At 36.6% G+C, this 25,614-nt stretch overlaps 2 protein-coding genes across 13 annotated transcripts in view; one reads left to right on the top strand and one right to left on the bottom strand.

Annotated features, from left to right (window-relative positions):
• Nucleotides 1-17,863, top strand: LOC135114262 (uncharacterized). 11 transcript variants are annotated; one of them, XM_064030113.1, is made up of 31 exons: nt 1-243; nt 417-539; nt 863-1,082; nt 1,408-1,532; nt 1,856-2,075; nt 2,398-2,522; nt 2,844-3,063; nt 3,413-3,500; nt 3,943-3,981; nt 4,227-4,299; nt 4,558-4,605; nt 4,770-4,866; nt 5,187-5,273; nt 5,705-5,743; nt 5,994-6,081; nt 6,527-6,565; nt 6,822-6,909; nt 7,355-7,393; nt 7,650-7,737; nt 8,183-8,221; nt 8,487-8,574; nt 9,020-9,058; nt 9,315-9,402; nt 9,849-9,887; nt 10,129-10,211; nt 11,561-11,599; nt 11,847-11,896; nt 12,157-12,204; nt 12,369-12,466; nt 12,814-12,867; nt 17,728-17,863. In XM_064030113.1, the coding sequence occupies exons 2-8, from the start codon at nt 501-503 to the stop codon at nt 3,487-3,489; spliced, it is 1,026 nt and encodes a 341-aa protein (XP_063886183.1). In that variant the 5' UTR covers nt 1-243; nt 417-500; the 3' UTR covers nt 3,490-3,500; nt 3,943-3,981; nt 4,227-4,299; nt 4,558-4,605; nt 4,770-4,866; nt 5,187-5,273; nt 5,705-5,743; nt 5,994-6,081; nt 6,527-6,565; nt 6,822-6,909; nt 7,355-7,393; nt 7,650-7,737; nt 8,183-8,221; nt 8,487-8,574; nt 9,020-9,058; nt 9,315-9,402; nt 9,849-9,887; nt 10,129-10,211; nt 11,561-11,599; nt 11,847-11,896; nt 12,157-12,204; nt 12,369-12,466; nt 12,814-12,867; nt 17,728-17,863. The 11 variants fall into 11 exon arrangements, with proteins under 11 accessions (XP_063886183.1, XP_063886180.1, XP_063886181.1 ...); XM_064030110.1 differs by lacking the exon at nt 17,728-17,863 and adding an exon at nt 13,314-15,232; XM_064030111.1 differs by lacking the exon at nt 17,728-17,863 and adding an exon at nt 14,342-15,232.
• Nucleotides 15,816-25,614, bottom strand: part of LOC135114263 (mediator of RNA polymerase II transcription subunit 30-like) — a 14,330-nt gene continuing 4,531 nt past the window's right edge. Inside the window, exons 1-6 of one of the 2 annotated variants that reach the window (XM_064030122.1) lie at nt 24,656-24,808; nt 17,782-17,862; nt 17,345-17,499; nt 16,703-16,861; nt 16,386-16,487; nt 15,816-16,051 (exon numbers count right to left, since the gene is read on the bottom strand). In XM_064030122.1, the coding sequence (XP_063886192.1) occupies nt 15,953-16,051; nt 16,386-16,487; nt 16,703-16,861; nt 17,345-17,499; nt 17,782-17,860 (594 nt within the window). In that variant the 5' untranslated portion in view covers nt 17,861-17,862; nt 24,656-24,808 and the 3' untranslated portion in view covers nt 15,816-15,952. Of the gene's footprint in view, nt 16,052-16,385; nt 16,488-16,702; nt 16,862-17,344; nt 17,500-17,781; nt 17,863-24,655; nt 24,809-25,614 lie in introns of those variants that run through there. The other variant, XM_064030121.1, reaches the window with a different exon arrangement.

A 25,614-nucleotide genomic window follows, 5' to 3' on the forward strand; every position in this document is an offset into this window, starting at 1 on the left:
TGTGGGTGGCACAGATCGCATTAATAAAAAAAAAAAAATAGTACATGAAGTATTTTTCACATTCTGTAACACCAGTACGATAATTAGGGCATTTTGGAATTAAGGTAAGTTAAAATAATTATGAAATAATGAGAATCATTATATAAATAATTCCTTGTGATTAATCATGTTGGTTGCCAACTGAACAGAGGTGAAGAGCTCCAGCAGTCCATCAGCACACCAGCCTTGCAGTAGTTTCTGAAGGTAAATGCCTAACTCCTCACAGCAGTGGTTGTGGTTTCAGATTTCATTCCACTATAAATGATATTACTTTGGCCTGTGTTTATGATTCATTTGTATTAAATTTGTATTTAATAATTTTTATTACATTGTGTAGCAGTTTGGCTTTGTTATAAACAGTTTTCAAAAATTTTCAGGACGTGATTCAGGAGGTGCCTGAGGTGCCCCTGGTTGTGTCTGACAAGGTCCAGGAGCTCAGCAAGACCAAGGAGGCAGTGCTGATGCTGAAGAAGCACCGTGCCTGGACTGATGTGTTGAAGGTAGGAAATTTCTAATTAATTTTTGTTATTAAACACTTGTAAATATTTTATGGGATGCAAGAAAATGATTTTACTTGGGTATTTTGGGACTGATAAACCATGAATTTAATGTGTTGAACTCACATTGAACTACTTGAGCACACATCTTGACTAGTGCTGTGCCTCAATATCTGATGGATAACTTGCTTTACTGAATGATGAGCCTTTTCATCTTGGTTCCGTGTTTATGATATCACTGATTCATTAAGATGGCTGATCCCTTGTATGATAGATTGATGATGATAAATACAAAGTCAGGCACTGACAAAGTTTGTCTCCCACAGGTTTACAAGAGCAAGAGATTCCGTCCTGGCAAAGGAAAGATGCGTAACCGCCGCCGCATCCAGCGCAGAGGACCCCTTATCATCTATGACAAGGACCGGGGTCTCACTTGGGCCTTCCGCAACATTCCTGGTGTGGATACCATCAGTGTGGAGAAGCTCAACGTGTTGAAACTGGCACCTGGTGGACATGTTGGTCGGTTCTGCATCTGGACAGAGTCTGGTAAGAAGTTTTTTCATGTGTTATACTTAAGAGAACTTGTGGCTCAGATGCTTGTTTGACCATATTTCCTCTCATTTTTCCTCTCATATTTCCTCATTTGATTGGTGGTTTAGAATTGACAGGTACTGTTTAATTTTTGCCCACTTAAGCCATTATTTTTCATGTCAGTTTTGGTGGAAATAGATGTCATTTTACACAGGGTGAACATTTCCACTATGATCGGTAATGAAACGGTAATAATAATAGTAATAGTAATAATAATAATAATAATAATGAGAGGTAAAATAGATGAGAGATTTGTGTTAATGAAGGTTGAACTTTTCAGACATGGGAGGAAGTCATCATTGGAGTTGCCTACTTAAAATTACTAGTCCAGCAACACTGTTCATGTATACCAAGGAGGCAGTGCTGATGCTGAAGAAGCACCGTGCCTGGACTGATGTGTTGAAGGTAGGAAATTTCTAATTAATTTTTGTTATTAAACACTTGTAAATATTTTATGGGATGCAAGAAAATGATTTTATTTGGGTATTTTGGGACTGATAAACCATGAATTTAATGTGTTGAACTCAAATTGAACTACTTGAGCACACATCTTGACTAGTGCTGTGCCTCAGTATCCGGTGGATAACTTGCTTTACTGAATGATGAGCCTTTTCATCTTGGTTCCGTGTTTATGATATCACTGATTCATTAAGATGGCTGATCCCTTGTATGATAGATTGATGATGATAAATACAAAGTCAGGCACTGACAAAGTTTGTCTCCCACAGGTTTACAAGAGCAAGAGATTCCGTCCTGGCAAAGGAAAGATGCGTAACCGCCGCCGCATCCAGCGCAGAGGACCCCTTATCATCTATGACAAGGACCAGGGTCTCACTTGGGCCTTCTGCAACATTCCTGGTGTGGATACCATCAGTGTGGAGAAGCTCAACGTGTTGAAACTGGCACCTGGTGGACATGTTGGTCGGTTCTGCATCTGGACAGAGTCTGGTAAGAAGTTTTTTCATGTGTTATACTTAAGAGAACTTGTGGCTCAGATGCTTGTTTGACCATATTTCCTCTCATTTTTCCTCTCATATTTCCTCATTTGATTGGTGGTTTAGAATTGACAGGTACTGTTTAATTTTTGCCCACTTAAGCCATTATTTTTCATGTCAGTTTTGGTGGAAATAGATGTCATTTTACACAGGGTGAACATTTCCACTATGATCGGTAATGAAACGGTAATAATAATAGTAATAGTAATAATAATAATAATAATGAGAGGTAAAATAGATGAGAGATTTGTGTTAATGAAGGTTGAACTTTTCAGACATGGGAGGAAGTCATCATTGGAGTTGCCTACTTAAAATTACTAGTCCAGCAACACTGTTCATGTATACCAAGGAGGCAGTGCTGATGCTGAAGAAGCACCGTGCCTGGACTGATGTGTTGAAGGTAGGAAATTTCTAATTAATTTTTGTTATTAAACACTTGTAAATATTTTATGGGATGCAAGAAAATGATTTTATTTGGGTATTTTGGGACTGATAAACCATGAATTTAATGTGTTGAACTCAAATTGAACTACTTGAGCACACATTTTGACTAGTGCTGTGCCTCAGTATCCGGTGGATAACTTGCTTTACTGAATGATGAGCCTTTTCATCTTGGTTCGTGTTTATGATATCACTGATTCATTAAGATGGCTGATCCCTTGTATGATAGATTGATGATGATAAATACAAAGTCAGGCACTGACAAAGTTGTCTCCCACAGGTTTACAAGAGCAAGAGGTTCCGTCCTGGCAAAGGAAAGATGCGTAACCGCCGCCGCATCCAGCGCAGAGGACCCCTTATCATCTATGACAAGGACCAGGGTCTCACTTGGGCCTTCCGCAACATTCCTGGTGTGGATACCATCAGTGTGGAGAAGCTCAACGTGTTGAAACTGGCACCTGGTGGACATGTTGGTCGGTTCTGCATCTGGACAGAGTCTGGTAAGAAGTTTTTTCATGTGTTATACTTAAGAGAACTTGTGGCTCAGATGCTTGTTTGACCATATTTCCTCTCATTTTTCCTCTCATATTTCCTCATTTGATTGGTGGTCTAGAATTGACAGGTACTGTTTAATTTTTGCCCACTTAAGCCATTATTATTCATGTCAGTTTTGGTGGAAATAGATGTCATTTTACACAGGGTGAACATTTCCACTATGATCGGTAATGAAACGGTAATAATAATAATAGTAATAATAATAATAATAATAATAATAATAATAATAATAATAATAATAATGAGAGGTAAAATAGATGAGAGATTTGTGTTAATGAAGGTTGAACTTTTCAGACATGGGAGGAAGTCATCATTGGAGTTGCCTACTTAAAATTACTAGTCCAGCAACACTGTTCATGTATACCCTGTGAGGATTCTCAAGGTGTGTTCAATTGGTACATTGAATTGAATATCATGACAGGGTGATGCGATGTATCTAGAATCACAACAGTGTAAGTGCCACTGCAAGTGAAACAGTTAATGGTGCCCAGCTCCTCACCTGCTGATGTTGGGGAGATACAGTCTTGTAATAAAGAAAATGACCTTATTGCTGGGATCATAAAAACAAATTCATCATGACAAGACAAAGCAAGCTTTAGTGAGGAGCCAGGCACCATTAACTCCATTTCCCCTGTGGTGGCGCTTACATTGTTGTGATTCTAGATGCCTCGAATGGGTTTTTTTTATTCTAAATAAAATTTAGGCTTTCATATGATGGAACAATTTGTATGATCATTTTGATTATAACCCAGCTCACTGATTTAATCATGTATAATATTTTTCATATCTTTAAATGTCTTTACTGACGAACATTTCCCTCACAGGGTCTACATAGGTTGCAGTCTAGCATCAACTTAACTTGGGTAAGTGTAGATATCTTGGATGTCAAGCATCATTTGATTGATGGTTTAGAATTGGCAGGTACTGTTTAATTTTTGCCCACTTAAGCCATTATTTTTCATGTCAGTTTTGGTGGAAATGTCATTTTATACGGTGAACATTTGCACTATGGTCAGTAATGAATGCATTCCCAGCTCTCAAAGCATTATCCATTCAGCAATTCTAGGTAATGCTTCACCCATGATCATTAGTGGTGTGTTGCTTACAGGCCACTTGCATGCTGAAGAGGATTACCGCTGAAGGATTTCTAAGAGAATCCCTGAAGGATTTACCCATGTGTGGTGAGTATATGGAAGTTACCCATCAGTTTCATATATGTGTATATATTGACCATCTACAGAGGTTATGGTCTGGTAGGTTTGTGACATGAGTTGTATGGTCCATAAAAATTATATAATTCTTACTTTTGGATTGATATACATGATGATTATTTTTGGATATGATTTAATGATTATAATCTTGCCCTCTCTGAGATGAAATATTTACTTTTTTTTCATTGTAAATATTGTTTTCTTAACTCCTATTATTTAACATTTCAGGTTTGTGGGAAGGACAGTGTAACTACTTGCCCTCTTCAGGTTTTCAAGGCTAGTATATAAACATGCCCAACAACTTGCAGAGATTCTTTTTACACATTCATGATGATTACTTTTAAGTATGAATTTTGATTAAAAACTTGCCCTCTCTGAAATCAGTTTACCAACAGTCTCTCTGATGGGGAACTTCCTTTTCTAAATAGATGCCATTTCAGGTTCCGATGCAATTGCTGCTACCATCCATTTTCTGGAAGGTTCAGTGCCTTCCTGATTTCAACAATTGACCACATGCCAAGCTGTACTGTTAGTGAAGTAAGTATGAGAGTCAAATGTGCAGTATTGGAGCCCATAGTCATCGTCTCCTTAATATTCTGTAGAATGGTATAAAACAAACAAGTAAATGGTATATAACAAACCAGTAAATTGTCTTAGTTTTTAGCATTGCTTGTGGCTTTAGAAAATGTATAGAGGGAGACAAGTTTATGGGTGCCCCAGTATTGTATTCTGCATACTGATCTTCCAAAGTTTATGATTCATAAGAGTTTTGAACAGTAATAATATTGGTAATAATAATAATAATAATGAGAGGTAAAATAGATGAGATTTGTGTTAATGAAGGTTGAACTTTTCAGACATGGGAGGAAGTCTTCATTGGAGTTGCCTACTAGGATTACTAGTCCAGCAGCACTGTTCATGTATACCCTGTGAGGATTCTCAAGGTGTGTTGAAGCAGTACATTGAATTGAATATCATGACAGGGTGATATGAGGCATCTAGAATCAACAGTGTAAGTGCCACTGCAGGTGAAACAGAGTTAATGGTGCCCAGCTAATGTTCGGGAGATATAGTCTTGTAATAAAGAAAATGACCTGATTGCTGGGATCATAAAAATAAATTCATCATGACAAGACAAAGCAAGCTTTAGTGAGGAGCCAGGCACCATTAACTCCATTTCCTCTGTGGTGGCGCTTACATTGTTGTGATTCTAGACGCCTCATATGGGTTTTTTATTCTATATAAAATTTAGGCTTTTATATGATGGAACAATTTGTATGATCAGTTTGATTATAACCCAGCTCACTGATTTAATCATGTATAATATTTTTTCAGATTTTTAATAAATGTCTTTACTGACAAACATTTCTCTCAGGGTGCCCATAGGTTGCAGTCTAGCATCAACATTACTTGGGTAAGTGTAGATATCTTGGATGTCAAGCATCATTTGATTGGTGGTTTAGCATTGACAGGTACTGTTTAATTTTTCCCCACTTAAGCCATTATTTTTCATGTCAGTTTTGGTGGAAATAGATGTCATTTTACACTGGATGAACATTTGCACTATGATTCGTAATGAAACAGTAGTAATAATAATAATAATAATAATAATAATGAGGTAAAATAGATAAGAGATTTGTATTAATGAAGGTTGAATTTTTCAGACATGGGATGAAGTCTTCATAGGAGTTGCCTACTTAAAATTACTAGTCCAGCAACATTGTTCATGTATACCCTGTGAGGATTCTCAAGGTGTGTTGAATCGGTACATTGAATTGAATATCGTGACAGGGTGATATGAAGTATCTAGAATCACAACAGTGTAAGTGCCACTGCAAGTGAAACAAAGTTAATGGTGTCCAGCTCCTCATCTGCTAATGTTGGGGAGATATAGTCTTGAAATAAAGAAAACGACCTGATTGCTGGGATCATAAAAATAAATTCATCATGACAAGACAAAGCAAGCTTTAGTGAGGAGCCAGGCACCATTAACTCCATTTCCTCTGTGGTGGCGCTTACATTGTTGTGATTCTAGACGCCTCAAATGGGTTTTTTATTCTATATAAAATTTAGGCTTTTATATGATGGAACAATATGTATGATCAGTTTGATTATAACCCAGCTCACTGATTTAATCATGTATAATATTTTTCAGATTTTTAATAAATGTCTTTACTGACAAACATTTCTCTCACAGGGTGCCCATAGGTTGCAGTCTAGCATCAACATTACTTGGGTAAGTGTAGATATCTTGGATGTCAAGCATCATTTGATTGGTGGTTTAGCATTGACAGGTACTGTTTAATTTTTCCCCACTTAAGCCATTATTTTTCATGTCAGTTTTGGTGGAAATAGATGTCATTTTACACAGGATGAACATTTGCACTATGATTGGTAATGAAACAGTAATAATAATAATAATAATGATAATGATAATAATAATGAGGTAAAATAGATAAGAGATTTGTATTAATGAAGGTTGAATTTTTCAGACATGGGATGAAGTCTTCATTGGAGTTGCCTACTTAAAATTACTAGTCCAGCAACATTGTTCATGTATACCCTGTGAGGATTCTCAAGGTGTGTTGAATCGGTACATTGAATTGAATATCGTGACAGGGTGATATGAAGTATCTAGAATCACAACAGTGTAAGTGCCACTGCAAGTGAAACAAAGTTAATGGTGTCCAGCTCCTCATCTGCTAATGTTGGGGAGATATAGTCTTGAAATAAAGAAAACGACCTGATTGCTGGGATCATAAAAATAAATTCATCATGACAAGACAAAGCAAGCTTTAGTGAGGAGCCAGGCACCATTAACTCCATTTCCTCTGTGGTGGCGCTTACATTGTTGTGATTCTAGACGCCTCAAATGGGTTTTTTATTCTATATAAAATTTAGGCTTTTATATGATGGAACAATATGTATGATCAGTTTGATTATAACCCAGCTCACTGATTTAATCATGTATAATATTTTTCAGATTTTTAATAAATGTCTTTACTGACAAACATTTCTCTCACAGGGTGCCCATAGGTTGCAGTCTAGCATCAACATTACTTGGGTAAGTGTAGATATCTTGGATGTCAAGCATCATTTGATTGGTGGTTTAGCATTGACAGGTACTGTTTAATTTTTGCCCACTTAAGCCATTATTTTTCATGTCAGTTTTGGTGGAAATAGATGTCATTTTACACAGGATGAACATTTGCACTATGATTGGTAATGAAACAGTAATAATAATAATAATAATAATAATGATAATAATAATGAGGTAAAATAGATAAGAGATTTGTATTAATGAAGGTTGAATTTTTCAGACATGGGATGAAGTCTTCATTGGAGTTGCCTACTTAAAATTACTAGTCCAGCAACATTGTTCATGTATACCCTGTGAGGATTCTCAAGGTGTGTTGAATCGGTACATTGAATTGAATATCGTGACAGGGTGATATGAAGTATCTAGAATCACAACAGTGTAAGTGCCACTGCAAGTGAAACAAAGTTAATGGTGTCCAGCTCCTCATCTGCTAATGTTGGGGAGATATAGTCTTGAAATAAAGAAAACGACTTGATTGCTGGGATCATAAAAATAAATTCATCATGACAAGACAAAGCAAGCTTTAGTGAGGAGCCAGGCACCATTAACTCCATTTCCTCTGTGGTGGCGCTTACATTGTTGTGATTCTAGACGCCTCAAATGGGTTTTTTATTCTATATAAAATTTAGGCTTTTATATGATGGAACAATATGTATGATCAGTTTGATTATAACCCAGCTCACTGATTTAATCATGTATAATATTTTTCAGATTTTTAATAAATGTCTTTACTGACAAACATTTCTCTCACAGGGTGCCCATAGGTTGCAGTCTAGCATCAACATTACTTGGGTAAGTGTAGATATCTTGGATGTCAAGCATCATTTGATTGGTGGTTTAGCATTGACAGGTACTGTTTAATTTTTCCCCACTTAAGCCATTATTTTTCATGTCAGTTTTGGTGGAAATAGATGTCATTTTACACAGGATGAACATTTGCACTATGATTGGTAATGAAACAGTAATAATAATAATAATAATAATAATAATAATAATGATAATAATAATGAGGTAAAATAGATAAGAGATTTGTATTAATGAAGGTTGAATTTTTCAGACATGGGATGAAGTCTTCATTGGAGTTGCCTACTTAAAATTACTAGTCCAGCAACATTGTTCATGTATACCCTGTGAGGATTCTCAAGGTGTGTTGAATCGGTACATTGAATTGAATATCGTGACAGGGTGATATGAAGTATCTAGAATCACAACAGTGTAAGTGCCACTGCAAGTGAAACAAAGTTAATGGTGTCCAGCTCCTCATCTGCTAATGTTGGGGAGATATAGTCTTGAAATAAAGAAAACGACCTGATTGCTGGGATCATAAAAATAAATTCATCATGACAAGACAAAGCAAGCTTTAGTGAGGAGCCAGGCACCATTAACTCCATTTCCTCTGTGGTGGCGCTTACATTGTTGTGATTCTAGACGCCTCAAATGGGTTTTTTATTCTATATAAAATTTAGGCTTTTATATGATGGAACAATATGTATGATCAGTTTGATTATAACCCAGCTCACTGATTTAATCATGTATAATATTTTTCAGATTTTTAATAAATGTCTTTACTGACAAACATTTCTCTCACAGGGTGCCCATAGGTTGCAGTCTAGCATCAACATTACTTGGGTAAGTGTAGATATCTTGGATGTCAAGCATCATTTGATTGGTGGTTTAGCATTGACAGGTACTGTTTAATTTTTCCCCACTTAAGCCATTATTTTTCATGTCAGTTTTGGTGGAAATAGATGTCATTTTACACAGGATGAACATTTGCACTATGATTGGTAATGAAACAGTAATAATAATAATAATAATGATAATGATAATAATAATGAGGTAAAATAGATAAGAGATTTGTATTAATGAAGGTTGAATTTTTCAGACATGGGATGAAGTCTTCATTGGAGTTGCCTACTTAAAATTACTAGTCCAGCAACATTGTTCATGTATACCCTGTGAGGATTCTCAAGGTGTGTTGAATCGGTACATTGAATTGAATATCGTGACAGGGTGATATGAAGTATCTAGAATCACAACAGTGTAAGTGCCACTGCAAGTGAAACAAAGTTAATGGTGTCCAGCTCCTCATCTGCTAATGTTGGGGAGATATAGTCTTGAAATAAAGAAAACGACTTGATTGCTGGGATCATAAAAATAAATTCATCATGACAAGACAAAGCAAGCTTTAGTGAGGAGCCAGGCACCATTAACTCCATTTCCTCTGTGGTGGCGCTTACATTGTTGTGATTCTAGACGCCTCAAATGGGTTTTTTATTCTATATAAAATTTAGGCTTTTTATATGATGGAACAATTTGTATGATCAGTTTGATTATAACCCAGCTCACTGATTTAATCATGTATAATATTTTTCAGATTTTTAATAAATGTCTTTACTGACAAACATTTCTCTCACAGGGTGCCCATAGGTTGCAATCTAGCATCAACATTACTTGGGTAAGTGTAGATATCTTGGATGTCAAGCATCATTTGATTGGTGGTTTAGCATTGACAGGTACTGTTTAATTTTTGCCCACTTAAGCCATTATTTTTCCATGTCAGTTTTGGTGGAAATAGATGTCATTTTACACAGGATGAACATTTGCACTATGATCGGTAATGAAATAGTAATAATAATAATAATAATGAGAGGTAAAATAGATGAGAGATTTGTGTTAATGAAGGTTGAACTTTTCAGACATGGGATGAAGTCTTCATTGGAGTTGCCTACTTAAAATTACTAGTCCAACACTTCATGTATTCCCTGTGAGGATTCTCAAGGTGTGTTGAATTAGTACATTGAATTGAATATCATGACAGGGTGATAAAAAGTATCTAGAATCACAACAGTGTAAGTGCCACTGCAAGTGAAACAATTAGTGGTGTCCAGCTCCTCACCTGCTAATGTTGGGGAGATGTAGTCTTGAAATAAAGAAATGATCTTATTGCTGGGATCATAAAACATAAATTCATCATGACAAGACAAAGCAAGCTTTAGTGAGGAGCCAGGCACCATTAACCCATAGACCTCGGGCTAGAGGACTATTGTCGTCTTCTCAGCGCGCGAGCAGTATTGATAAATTTCAGAAAAATAGGGGTTCTTCATCAGTACCCTGTGGGGTAATTTCAAACAAAAACATAGTAGTTTTTAGTGTTATCTCACCGCCAATCCTTCCTCTTCACGATGAAATAAATTGAATTTGTCTAGGTTGCAGCCCGGCAGAGATATGATGTTGGGAAGAGGTGCTACTTTTGGCCAAGCCGAGCGCACTTGTTCGTGCGGGTGCTGTTGACCTTGGCCTGGGTCTCCCTCTCCCCGCGCCACCACGTACACAGCATGCATTCTCTCATACCAGCGCGATTATTCACATTAGGCTACATATTACGCAGGTTTGATGCTCATATACATAACTCCTTGCGAAACTTAATGTTTTTTTTTTTGGTCATCATATGAAAAAAAAACTTTCATAAACACAGTACAATTATCGAATATATACACTCATTAGGCTACATATTACGCAGGTTTGACACTCATATAAATAACTCCTTAAGAAACTCAACGAACAAGGCTCTTAGGATACCACTGTTATTCAAATTTACCACATGCGGTGGCTTAGTGCGCTCCCTGATTATAGGGGTAGAGGAACTGGGGCCCGATGGCGCGCTCCCTTCCTCCACGCATCCAGACACAGGGAAATCATTATCAGCATATCTGTCCGCCATAGTGGTCTGTAGTGCTCTGGGAAGTTGCGTGAAATGTAGGGCAGGGATGCCATCAACCACAGGAAATAATAATTACGTCACGGGAGTACAAATCTTGGCGGGACAGCAGAGGACGGGAACTCCCGCCACCCGAAGCCCTCCGCCCGAGCGGGAATTCCCGTCGCCCGAAGCGTATGGGTTAACTCCATTTCCCCTGTGGTGGTGCTTATGTTGTGATTCTAGACGCCTCAAATTTTTTTTTTTTTTTTTTTTTTTTTTTTTTTTTTTTTTTTTTAATAAAACTTTGGCTTTTATATGATGGAAAAATTTGTATGATCAGTTTGATTATAACCCAGCTCACTGATTTAATCATGTATAATATCTTTCAAATCTTTAAATGTCTTTACTGAGAAACATTTCCCTCACAGGGTGCCTGTAGGTTGCAGTCTAGCATCAACTTGACTTGGGTAAGTGTAGATATCTTGGATGTCAAGCATCATTTGATTGATGGTTTAGAATTGACAGGTACTGTTTAATTTTTGCCCACTTAAGCCATTATTTTTCATGTCAGTTTTGGTGGAAATGTCATTTTATACGGTGAACATTTGCACTATGATCAGTAATGAATGCATTCCCAGCTCTCTGAAAGCATTATCCATTCAGCAATTCTAGGTAATGCTTCACCCATGATCATTAGTGTTGTGTTGCTTACAGGCCACTTGCATGCTAAAGAGGATTACCGCTGAAGGATTTACCCATGTGTGGTGAGTATATGGAAGTTACCCATCAGTTTCATACATGTGTATATATTGACCATCTACAGAGGTTATGGTCTGGTAGGTTTGTGACTCATCATGAGTTGTATGGTCCATAAAAATTATATAATTCTTATTTTTGGATTGATAAACATGATTATTTTTGGATATGATTTAATGATTATAATCTTGCCCTCTCTGAGATGAAATATTTACTTTTTTTTCATTGTAAATATTGTTTTCTTAACTCCTATTATTTAACATTTCAGGTTTGTGGGAAGGACAGTGTAACTACTTGCCCTCTTCAGGTTTTCAAGGCTAGTATATAAACATGCCCAACAATTTGCAGAGATTCTTTTTACACATTCATGATGATTACTTTTAAGTATGAATTTTGATTAAAAACTTGCCCTCTCTGAAGTCAGTTTACCAACAGTCTCTCTGATGGGGAACTTCCTTTTTTAAATAGATGCCATTTCAGGTTCCGATGCGATTGCTGCTACCATCCATTTTCTGGAAGGTTCAGTGCCTTCCTGATTTCAACAATTGACCACATGCCAAGCTGTACTGTTTAGTGAAGTAAGTATGAGAGTCAAATGTGCAGTATTGGAGCCCATAGTCATCGTCTCCCTAATATTCTGTTGATGGTATAAAACAAACAAGTAAATGGTATATAACAAACCAGTAAATTGTCTTAATTTTTAGCATTGCTTGTAACTTTAGAAAATGTATAGAGGGAGACAAGTTTATGGGTGCCCCAGTATTGTATTCTGCATACTAATCTTCCAAAGTTTATGATGAAACCTTTTTCAGAGCATTGGGTTATGAGGTTTATGATTACCAATGTAGACATCTGACCATGATTTAATTGTAAACCTTTATTTAATATATGTAACGTAGTTAAGTTTAACTTTTCGCCTTTGCAGGAGTCTCCAAGTATTGAGGGCATTGAAAGCTGTGGGTGTCTTCATTTTATCCAGGTAAGCAGATCTTTTGTCCTTTGCCGTTACTGTAGGATGGGCTGTATGTGTGTATATGTAAATACCACAATTCAGCTAACAGACCAGATTCAAATTTGAAGCATTTTAACCCTTACATGGCTGCAATTGCTTATGTAATCGAGCACAATTCAGCTAACAGACCAGATTCAAATTTGAAGCATTCTAATGAAATCTAGTAATCTTTCCTGGTTTAGCTTTAGTAAAATTATGAAATCTATGTTCAGAGCATTGGGGTATGAACTTAATTATTCTTTTGACACCTGTTTAGTTTATTGGTAGATGAGAAGTATTGAATTACGTGTGGTCTTAACTAGCTTTTTTTTCTCTCTCTCTCTCTCTCTCTCTCTCTCTCTCTCTCTCTCTCTCCCTCCCTCCCTCCCTCCCTCCCTCCCTCCCTCCCTCCTTCGTTTTTAATTTTTCTTTAGAACTGCCAAGTACTGTTACTTCATTAGTCAAGGCCCAACAAGTGGTTTACCCTAACTGCATCATACCCAAACAACAGTAGTAGTTTACCCTTGCTGCATCCTACCCAAACAACAACAGTAATGGTTTATCCTTGCTGCATCATACCCATTCTTAACAAAGCTGACCTGGCTGGATGCAGATAAATTCCCTCGAGGCTGTCATTGTTCGAGTTCAGTTTCATCCACAAATCTCTTTTATCACTTGCTGCTTTCCGCAATTTATTATTCCTTAACCCTTTCCTTCCGGCGCTTAAATTATTTTCCCGTTTTTTATGACGGCTAAAAATGGTTAACCTAGAAATTGTCAGAAAATTGTTTGAATACTAATAATTATTTTCTCTTTGTCATTCTGAATACAATGATATACTTTGTAGCTCGATGTGACCTCTCAAAGTTGAGTTTATGCCTTATAAAGAATTCCTCCTCCTCCCGCTGTGTGATTCGTCATCCAGAAACAGCCTGGAGAGCGATGACGCCGCGTGCACACACACACACACTCTCTCTCTCTCTCTCTCTCTCTCTCTCTCTCTCTCTCTCTCTCTCTCTCTCTCTCTCTCTCTCTCTCTCTCTCTCTCTCTCTCTCTCTCTCTCTCTCTCTCTCTCTCTCTCTCTCTCTCTCTCATCTTGGAGGGGAAATTGTACACTTCCAATGAGAGAGAGAGAGAGAGATTTCATCCCTTTTCACATCAAGTTTCAGGCAAATAACATTTTCTCTCTTTCTCTCTCTCTCTCTCTGACAAGTTACCTTCTACAATTTTATTATAAAATCGAAGATAATGAAAAAATTAACATGAAAGAATGATAGGTATCATCTCTCTGTTCTTATAAAACAGGTGGATCCTGTAAATCATTTTCCGAGTCCTCACTAATGTCTTCGCTTTCTTCAGCTTCTAAATATTCACTGTCACTGTCTTCAAACTCAGAAGCACTACATATGTTGTGTCCTGCTCCATGGTGAGTTATGATCTGAGATCCTTGGCTCTTATCAGGATGTCTCTTCACACTTATCATGGTGCTTTCCACCCGGCGGATTGCTGGAGTTGCCAAGTGTCGCCCGGAGAAAGGGAAAATAGCTTAGTTACCACTAAATTTCCAGAGCTAGTGACAACACTACATGTGGAAACATGCCAGACACTTCCACTCACACCATCTGACTCGAGAAACTGCGCTTGGACCTCAAAATTGAGGCGCGAAAATTCTTGTTTACCGGTATGATCGCCGTCGCTATGGACGCATTTTTGCAATCATATATATACGATTGCCGGAAGGAAAGGGTTAAAATAAATTCATTTACTTCTTAAAATAATGTGCCTCACAAACCAGATTTTGCCCTTTTTTCTTCTTCCCTTGCCACCATTATATATATAAAGTTTGTGCACTCATTTTAAATTCTTTATAATTTCTTCTATATTACGCTATTGTCACAGTATTTTGATATATAGTGGGCTTTGGTGTTACAGCTATTTTGATTTGTATAGCCAGGTTATTTCCCAGTATGCATTTGCATATATCATTGTGTTCATAAGAGTAGTTAGTGGTTTTCCTTTATCTTGTACACAGTAGTTTGTTATATAAATGATTAATGAGCCTTTTGGTTCACTCATGAAATAGCTGTGAGGTAATGTTGGCTAGCCTGCATGAGGGAACCACTGTGTACTGGATTTACAGTAGTATGAAGAATATTTCATTTAGTGGTCCCCATCAACAAATAATAGTATAAATTAGAAAATATTCATGGATGTATGTAGATCTGGTATCCCTTCATGTACGTGGCCAACCCTAATTAATTTATTAGCTCATCAAAAGTACTGCTGTTGTGGCCTATTAAGTCTCAGAATGGACCATAGTCTGTATGAAGAAAATAAAAATAAAAATGCTTACACTGCAATTTATGTATCCCTTACATTACATAATTCTATATTTTGAGCACTTTTTTGGGAAGGAATATATACACTATTGAGGTATCTTAACCCTCCCCCCTGGGTGAACGTCCAATACTTATCTATCTCCCTACCTTTTTAATTTTTTTTTTTTTTTTATTAATATTCCATTAAACTACTGTGGGTCATTGAAGTGAGCCATTCACATAGTAATAACTGCATGTAGTGAACCATGTGCTAGAAGACTATACCTATTACCAAAAATCCTGAATCCTTAAATTATTTGCTTGCTGTGTCTATGTATCCAATCATTAAAAAATTTTAGGGATATCCAATAAAACTAGAGCATCATCAGGGTGCACAATACTCTCCCAAAAGATGCCACTTACGAAAACCTGACGAGTCCATTATTAATAGCCCTCGTACCACAGAAGTTGGCTTCTAATGCTTGTTAACCTTGATGGTGAATTTCCAAGTCCATTAACCTTATTGAATTTCCTTATATGCTATTTTTCCCAATCTTCTTCAGTCACTTAAAATATTTTGTAGGTTTTGTTTCCATATGATAAGAAAACTTCCTGAATAATCCTGTTTTAAGTATTTAATAGGAAAATCATGAATTCAAAAGAACAATCTCAGAAATATCTTATTGACAAAACTAGCTAATTTTTTCTCAATTCTAGTTTTAACCTAATAAAAACTAACCATACAAAAATTATATTATGTATTACTCATAGCAAGCATGGTGTTAACCTCCCAGATTATCTTACGTAATTGGTCAATAATTTCCTTCATGTAGCGCGCCTTCAAGTAGAGTTGCTGAAAAAAAAAAAATTCAAAATCACAAGATGGAGGAGACATACATGTGCAACAAAGCAAACCATTCTGAATCTGAAGTTTAATCATTAACCCAGAACACATCACACAGAAGTCTTGCAGCCGAATGGTAGCAACAACAAATGAGCCAGACCAATTTACTGTGATACAGGGTAGAGAAAATCTGAATGCTGGTAACCAATGTGAAAAGAAACAAAACCTGATTACCTGGATTCTAAATCTGCTATGGGACATGACTCATTCTCAAGAGACAGGATTACTTTTCACATACAAGCAAATATTTTTAAACTATAATGTCCACATGGATGATACGCACCTCTTTCAGCTCCCTGGCTTCCTCCACCAAAGAACGATAGTTATCTCCTATTTTCTTGTGATCTCCTCTACTATCACCATCATCCTTATAAGGAATAAGGCTCTGCAAAACAAGGCATAAGTTGATAATGATGTAACAGACATACCAGAAATTTAAATGGTTTCTATTATCTACTTACATATATTTCAGTGTTTGTTATTTGAAACATACTCAGACCAAAGCACAAGGATCTCTGGGTGTTCTGGTCTCCCACAGTCAGTCTTTGCACACTTCAGTCCTCTCACACTTTATTCCAGTATATTTGCCTCATAACTTACCTCTATGTGGGTGTACTCCATTCCTGCACAGTCATCATTGACCCTGGTGTAAATTGCTCGGAGAGCCTTGAAATGCCGCTGTATAGCATTTAAGTTGTCTTGAATCCGTGCTTTCTTCTCATTGCTCACTTGTGCTGCTTGTGCTGTGCCATTTGGAAGCTGAGGAAAAAACGTTGAAAGAATATTATACACATCACTTTTTGTTTAACAGGCCAGTTCATGAAAAGACAAACTGCTTTAAACTTACAGATATATGATTCAAACAGTGGAAATCAATTATACTTATGAAAGATGCCTTCAATGTTAGCAGGTTGGAAGGCCAGAATAATGAAATTGAGATAAATTTGACATTTAATAAAGATAAAGATGTTAAGTGCACAGAAATTCATAAAAGATCATACAAAAAGATGAGGGAAAATAAAATGCAATGAGTATAAAGGATGAGAATAAATTATGAGAATATATGAACTATTTCCTGAACAAGATTTAAGAAAAGTTTTATGTACTTTAATTAAAGATTGAGGCAATGGCAGGATGAGAAGTTTGGAGAGTGTAAGAACATGTGAGAGGACTAAGTGGAGATTTTTTTTTCAAAAGTCAAAGGGAACAAATGCAGAAATATAATACATGAAATAAACTCACTTGAACATTCTTGAGATGAGTAAAAACTTCACTAGTCCTCATGACAACTTCTTGGACAGTTTCACACCCAACTTTGCAAAAGAGGGCAGTGTTTCTTTGAGGCTGTGTTTGTGTCTGAGAAGTGTCACTAGTTCCCTGCTGTATTCCTTGTCCACCTGTAATACAAGATGTGTGCTCAAGTTGCATATCATATTTTCATAAATCTTCCATACTATAAAACTTGTGCAGTCCAGCAACTCTAACCCTTAAGATAAAGCACAATACTAGTTTTTATTCCCTGCATGGTATAAATTTAGTTAAAAGGACTGTTCTCTCCAAAAATATTTCATACTTTCATTATAGAGATATCAGGAAACTTTAGATTTTTTTTTTTTCTTTCTTAGTGAGGTTCTGGCCAAGGGCAACAGCAGAAACAGAAGAATTACAAATGCAAGTACCTGTTTGTGGTGTGGGGCCCATCTGCCCAGTGTTGTAGGAGCCCCGCATCATGGCTGGTGATCCGCTGCTCATAGCCATGGCTGATAAAGTAACAAAAATTTTTTTACAGATAAAATTCATGATTATCTTTCCAGATCATGTTCATTATGAAGAAAAAAAAACTCAACCTTCTCCCTTTGAAAGAAGCAAACAAGCTGAGTAAGTAAACAATCACCTCAAGAGTAGTAGGTAACCACTTCATGAAACAAAATTTTTAATGCATTACAGTGAGCTTTATCAACTATGGCTTTGTAATTCCAGCATCTGTATAACAGTAATGGTAATGCTACCACTGGGTGATATTCTCATCAGCTAATCAACCATCTGTTTTAAATTGTTCAATAAACTGATTTTATATTCCTAGGAAATCACTATTTGCACGATACTGAATTATACAGGTACCGCAATCCAATATCAATGCAAAAGCAAGTTCTTGCACATTTTAGTACAAAAATACAAGGGGCAATCAGCAAGTGAGAGCATTGCCCACTGAATGATACATGATACATGGATACTGTTTGTGTTCATATCCTCACCTAGTTAACTCACCTGATTAGCTACCCTAGTAACTCCTAAGATGGCAACAGAAGCACGATGTAAAGAGGTACATAAGGGCAGCATATCTGCAGGTATGCCAGTCAATATAATTCTAACAAAAGACAGAGTTGGCAATAAGAATGACTGCATTGTGTGCTATATGCAGAGTATTGTATGTACATGATGTATTAATGGTTATGAGATCAGTGAATACTGTAGATTTATATTTTTCATACTAGATGGTTAGAACCAGACCATGGTTAAACACAATTGAGAATGACATGGGTTTAGACTGCAGAGATGTGACTTAGGGTGGATGGTGGGGGTTTAGTCTGTAAATTGGTGATAGAGTGCACCCAGAACAGAATGTACGGCCAACTTCAATGAGGAAATGATTGTAATGCAACAATTTCATCTGGTAAGGAATTCTACAGACCTTTGTGAGAAAAAGCCTTCTCTGAGACTGAAGAGAGCCATAAATGTGAAGGATTTTAAATATGTGTCCCCTTGTGCCCAATGAGACAGCCAGAGTAAATATTTCCTCTGGATAGAAACTACACTTATGATGGAAGATTTTCCAATATTTTAAGAGATCTGCAAGTAGTAGATGACTTTGGACAGTATAAACCAAGAATCTTTAGTTACTCCCTAAAAGATAGATCAGATAAACCTTCAACATGACAAGTCCAGGTCCTCTGGACTGATTCCAGCAAACAAAGATCCCCCTCCATACATGAGGCATATCCTAAAAAGGATCTTGTGTGTGTTGTACATGGTGAGCATGAAGTCCTGTGATCTACAAAAAGTACACTTAAGGAAACTGGTAGACAGCCCAGAAGGCTTATTGACAATATACCTAATATGGTGATGGAATCTAAGAGAGGAATCCACCAGAACACCAAGATCCTTATGATAACTGACCAAGGGTATAGTAAGATTTTGAAACTAATATACAGAAAGCTGCGAATAAGATGCTAAGTTATAGAACCTCATTGAAGCCTCAACACAACTGCACAGATACTCTCTCATTCTGGCAAGATGATGTTCCCAGAGATATTGACTAGGGTGGAGATGGACTGTGCTTTAAGCACATCTTAAAATCATTTGCAAAGATTTTGCAGTTGATCAAAACTGTAGACAGTAAGTGATTCAAATATTATAAGAACAGTAGTGGCCCTAGCACAGAACCCTGAGGTACACCACTTTTAACTTCCCTGGAGCTGCTACTGGTTCCAAAAATAGACACTTGCATTGTCTTACACTGGAAATGACCTGATCCAGTACAGCAGAAAGCCCACAATAGCAATGCTCTGGAGTTTCTGAAGCAAAACTGAATGATTAACTGCAACAAAGGCTGTAAAGAAGGCTAACAATACCACATCCACCACACATCCAGTGTCTAATCCTAAGGTAACAAGTTGTAGGTTAATAACAGCTGATCATCAACTGTCCTACATCAAAAGCCAAATTGATCATTTATGAGTTTAGCATTTCAAGGTAGGAGCAGATGTGCTCTGCTATAATCCTTTCTAAAGTCTTACAAAATACAAAAGTTAGGCTTATTGGTCTATAATTTAATGGATTAGAAAGAGATTCATTCTTGAAGATGGACACTACATTAGAGACCTTCCACAGCATAGGGAGGGTGGCCTCACTCATGTTAGTGGCAAAGGTTTTGAAGATAGGATAGGATAAAGACTGGCATGATTTTAGTAGTCTGGGATGTAAACCATCTGGTCCCATACTAGTGATAGGATCAAGTGCTACAAGACTCTTGGACACATCAAAAAAGGTAACATTTATATTGCCAAGTACTCCACATAAAAATCTGATGATAGGAAGGATTATGGCAAATATCTTTGAATACTGATGCAAAACTACTGACAAAAATTTCAACCATAACTTACAGTTTTTTGACCAATGACCCATTTGGATGTATTAGTGGACCCACAGAAGCAGCTGTTTCTTTTTACTTTGTGTATACTGATGGAATTTTAACTTTGTGTACACTGATGGAAAGCTTTTGGATTAAGTTTGTATTTTCTAAAGATATCTTGGAATAAGTAAAATAATTCTTATAATGCTAACTGATACTGTTATAAATGTCCATGGCCCAAGCAGATTCTAGAGACTGACTATCATAAAATCTTGTGTTCTTAAAAAGCTGTCATGTTTTCAATTTCTTCTTTAAGGAGCAGCAGGAGGATTGAAGGAGGACTGAAATTTGGGCTTGGTACTGAGTGGTATACAAGTTTCTATCAGAAAAGTGAGAATTTCTAACAAATTGGTTAATATAGCATCCACTGAGAGATGACATAACACTTAGTACCAATCAATTTTGCATAGATCATAATTTATAATGCCATATTTTCCTTTAGTCCAAGCTCTTTTGTCAGGGCTTTATCTTCATCAACAGGATCAAACATGAAATCATAGCTGAATACGGGAGGGACATGCCCACACCCAGGAGAGGGACACAAGGACCATACGTTGTCTATGCTATCCACTTCTGTTGACAGGATTAGGTCAAGGGTGTTACTGAAGGTATAAAGGTTGGAAAATTAACCAACTGATGTAATCCGATGGTGTTAAAGCAATTTGTAAAAGATACAGTAAGGGGATTACAGTCAAGAAACATTGCATCATCCTTTGATCAATCAATAGCAGGGGTATTGAAGTCACATAAAATCAGAACTTCCTTATACGTATGCACGAAATTCTTCCAAGAAGTTAATTAGAGTGGCATTATCCTTTGGGGTATTTGATGATGGTCAGTACAGAGCTATTATATAACACTTGAGGAATACTAGAATCATTATTAAACACTGGGGCAAAAAAAAAAAAATCTTGGTATATAGACAAATGCAGTGTTTTGTTACATTTCCAGCAACAACAGCGCAAGAAAATAGGTTATAATTTTGAGTTGATAGGAAAGAATCAATATAGTCATCCCTTATTACCCATGGTTTCAGTTTCACCTTTACATAGATTGCTGCCAACCACAAAATTTGTGACACTGGTGATAGCAGAGGAGGTAATGAGGCAGCCTTCTGGGATTCATTGTTTTTTTTTTTTCAGTTAATTGATAAATAAAATGTATGTAACCATGTAAAAATGGCTCCCTACTTGATGAAGAACCTTTTCTACCTATATATCTAACGAAAGTGACATCTATCATCTTTTTTTTCAAGGAAGCTCTCACTGGCTAGAGCTGCCTTTGACGTGTATTTTGGACCTGTCTTCTTCCTATCCCCCTCTACAACCCTTTCCTGTCCCTCTTTCCATCCCCCCCCATGGTTCTTATACCTCTCTCTCTCTCTCTCTCTCTCTCTCTCTCTCTCTCTCTCTCTCTCTCTCTCTCTCTCTCTCTCTCTCTCTCTCTCTAATTGAATTTAGTTCATTGAAATAAAAAAAGAATTAAAAAACAATACCAATGGGTTCTTTCTAAAGAATACACACACACACACACACACACACACACACACACACACACACACACACTGAATAAAATCTGGGACTGGAATGAGAAATGGGAGATGGAATTTAATATGAAAAAATGTCATGCAATGGAAATATGAAAAAAATGAAGAGACCCAAATGGACATATAAAATGGGAAATGAAGAAACAATAAAAGTATAAAAAGAGAAAATCTGGAAGTGATAATACAGGATAGTCAACAGTCAGAGAAGCATGTAGGAAACGTATTCAGAGATACATATAAAATGGTGAGAAATATTGGAACAGCATTCCACTACATGGATAAAGATATGATGAGAAAGATTAGGCCAAAGCTGGAATATGCTGAATCAGTGTGGTTTCCCCACAAGGAGAAATGTAGAAAAACTAGAAAGGATACAAAGGATGGCAACAAAGATGGTTCCAGAAGTGGAAGAATTAACATATGAAGACAAGTTAAAGGAAATGTATTTGCCAACACTGGAACAAAGAAGAAAAAGGGGAGACTTAATACTAATTTTAAAATCGTCGAATAGAGTGGAAGAAATAGATAATGAGAAACTGCTACTAAGAGAAGTAGAAAATACCAGATACACACAAGGACACAGCACAAAACTAAGAAAAGGAAGATGCTTGAGTAACAAAGAAATATAGTTTCCCACAGAAAAATATAGAAGTTTGGAACAAGTTCAGTGAGGATGTAGTATCAGCAATTAGTGTGCACAACTTCAACTCTGTATCTACACAACAAGTGTAGGTATTTACACAAGTGTAGATATGGAGACAGGACCACATGTGCATAGCTCAGGCCCTGTAAATTACAACTAGGTAAATACAAGGAATAAAAAATTAATGTCTCAATTGACTAGGTGGGAACATAGATATTCATTACTCAAAAGGGAAATTATTAAAAACCCCCATGAATTATTTTTGCTCCTGCCACTAAATTTTTCCACATTTCTTAATTGATATTGATATCACTAATGGGATAATACATACCAAAGTTATACATCAAGGGAGAGGAGAAAAGAATTAAATATTACTGAGGAAACATGTGGTGAGGGGACACACTGGCGTGCTGCAGGTGGGCAAACAAAGCCTCCTTTGCCGTGCCTGGTGACACCACCCCTAACACCATCTCTGATTTTGCAGGTAGAATGCCTTGAATTTAGAATTAAAATAGTGTTTGACTATATATATATATATATATATATATATATATATATATATATATATATATATATATATATATATATATATATATATATATATATATATATATATATATATATATATATATATATATATATATATATATATATATATATATATATATATATATATTAGGGAAGATAGTGACAACAATTTGAGAGTGAAGTGAAGTGTGATAATGTAATTATAAATGAAATAGTGATATGTATGAGTTGGCATCCCTCAGGGAGAGAGACAAAGCCTCCCTCACTGTGCCTGGTGACGCCACCCCTACCACCTCCTCTGATTTTGCAGGATGTAATTGATAAACTGAGTGCATTCTGTAGGTTATGTTAAATGGGCACAGTCAAAGGGAGTAAGGCTAGTATGCCTCAGTGGCCAAGTCGCATGTGTCATGTACCTGTTCCCTGCCTCATGGTCAGGTAATGGCAGTCTTGGTAATTGTGCTTAGGAAGTGACGGTCAGTCTTCTGACTGCATAAACTTTCAACCTGGGAAGATAATTCTAAATTGGATTTTTAGGAGGCAGGAAATGCCTGTAAATTAGTTGGGAGTGCATGGTGAAAATTTAGGTGTTAAATTCTCTGTTCTTGTTCCCTTAAGTATATAAATGAATTGATTTGTGATTTAACCATGGTGAGATAATAACTCAATAAATTTTATTTGTTTTGTGAGAAGTTGCACTCACCCCTTTTGTAGAAGAAGAAGAAGAAGAAGAAGAAGAAGAAGAAGAAGAAGAAAAATGCTTATAAATTTATTATCCTAAAGAGACATTAGTGTCTGTAAACAAAGTAAGGGAACACTACCAAATAATTATTTTTAATTTAAAGCCTGGACATGCTACCAAGTAACCAAAGGTAAAGAATTCAAAGTAAGTAAGGAAATACCATTATAGAACCTGTTCTGTATTTATTAAGTAAAGAGTTAAAAAGGAGTTAAAAAAAAAGAGTTAAAGAAAAATTTAAAGTAAAAGTTAATGAAACTAAAAACTAAATTAAACAAAACAATCTAAGATGCTACAGTCCCCAGCACCACAAAGGCCTGTCCATTGAATGCAGATGCCAACAGTTAGGCCTCCAGACAATCCAGGAAAGAAGAAAGAGGGGACATGATAGAAACATTCAAAATAATAAAAGGATTTGAAAATATACTACAAAACACGATTTTTTAAGACCAATTGGAACAACCCGCGAGGCCATTCAATTATGTTTGCCAAGCCGAACCACTGGAAATCAACAATAAAAAGGAAACAACTTCCCATTAAGAATCATAGATGAATGGAATAAACTTCCAGAGTGCAGTAAATGAGAGCAATTGCCACTTTCAAAGCCTGATACGAGACATATTACCCGATACAGTATTGGCTGACTAGTCCTTGGAGGTAGGGACAAAAAAAAAAAAAAGATTCTTATTCCCCGGCTATCTGTTCATAGATAAGCATTCATAGGTAAACGCTGGATGACAGAAATTCACCGAGGAAGAAAACAAAATACAAAGCCAGTTTGGCAGCATTACGGCAATACACTCATCGCTTAGATGCTACACAACGGTATATCTGCTCTTTGGACCTCAGGAATGTATGCCACACAAGAATATCAAGAAACAAAGAGGTAAAAAAAAAGGGCATACCTGTATTCTGTTTCACACGTAGTTCGATTCAATGTTGTTGTGAGGCATCAGGGCCCCCACACTGACCAGGCTCAGGATGCCGACACTCGCTGTTCTCTGTTGCTTCCATGCACTCAAATTTAATGTCATGCATCCTTTCACAGCAATATGCAGCAGTGCACTACACTAAAATGATAAAAGAAGCATTGCAAAAAAAAAAAAAAAGAAAAAGAAAAAATAAAGAAAATACCTTTTTAGTAGCTATTATAATGTTTACAAGCGTCCAGAGAAATCTCCCAAGAGTGGTGTGCATTAAGAAAGTAAAAGAGTTAAATAATTCTTGATGTTCCAAGAAAAATTGCCTTTGACATTCAGTTGTATATACATTTGCTTTCTTTTGCAGGCAATGTTCATAAGGGTACGATTTCGGCTCTTGGACAAGGTGTAGTTGCAGCCAAGTTTTACATTCCTTTGTTGTAGGGCTACGATGGCGTGGTAAACACAAAACCTCACTATACCTTACACTGTCCGTATATCATTTTGCTGATATATTTTTTAATCTGTATATTTTGATAAATTCTCCACTATTTCGCATTGGATATTAATAGTATTCCTAATATGGATCTCAATATTGTGAGAAAGACCAGGCTCTCTTAGAACAGACAGTGAAAACAGGATAGAGTAGCAAGAATTGCTTAAGATGCACAAGATACGCAACGTCAGAAGGCTTAAGAGGTGATAGAGCACTTAGGGAAGAAAGGTTATGACAAAAACAAATGGATGATGGTACAAAACCAGTGAGAAAGGTTTATCTGTTGAGTAGCAAGTCAGGAAGAAGTGTATGAGGACTTGATAATGTTAGATTAAGCCTTGGTAAAGAAGTGCACATGATTAATTGTTCTGAAGGCAAAATCTGTGGATAATCAGATCAACTATGATGTATGAGAGGCAATTGTATAGTCGTGTACAGAAGGATTATT

Source organism: Scylla paramamosain, chromosome 27, assembly GCF_035594125.1.
Source record: "Scylla paramamosain isolate STU-SP2022 chromosome 27, ASM3559412v1, whole genome shotgun sequence".
NCBI lineage: Eukaryota > Metazoa > Arthropoda > Malacostraca > Decapoda > Portunidae > Scylla > Scylla paramamosain.

What these genes read in the sequence shown, in the direction of transcription:
- LOC135114262 (XM_064030113.1), top strand. Translation starts at nt 501, where the DNA reads ATGCTGAAGAAGCACCGTGCCTGGACTGATGTGTTGAAG. An exon ending in CCTGGACTGATGTGTTGAAG is followed by an intron (nt 540 to 862) that starts GTAGGAAATTTC and finishes TGTCTCCCACAG; the next exon opens with GTTTACAAGAGCAAGAGATT. An exon ending in CTGCATCTGGACAGAGTCTG is followed by an intron (nt 2,076 to 2,397) that starts GTAAGAAGTTTT and finishes TGAACTTTTCAG; the next exon opens with ACATGGGAGGAAGTCATCAT.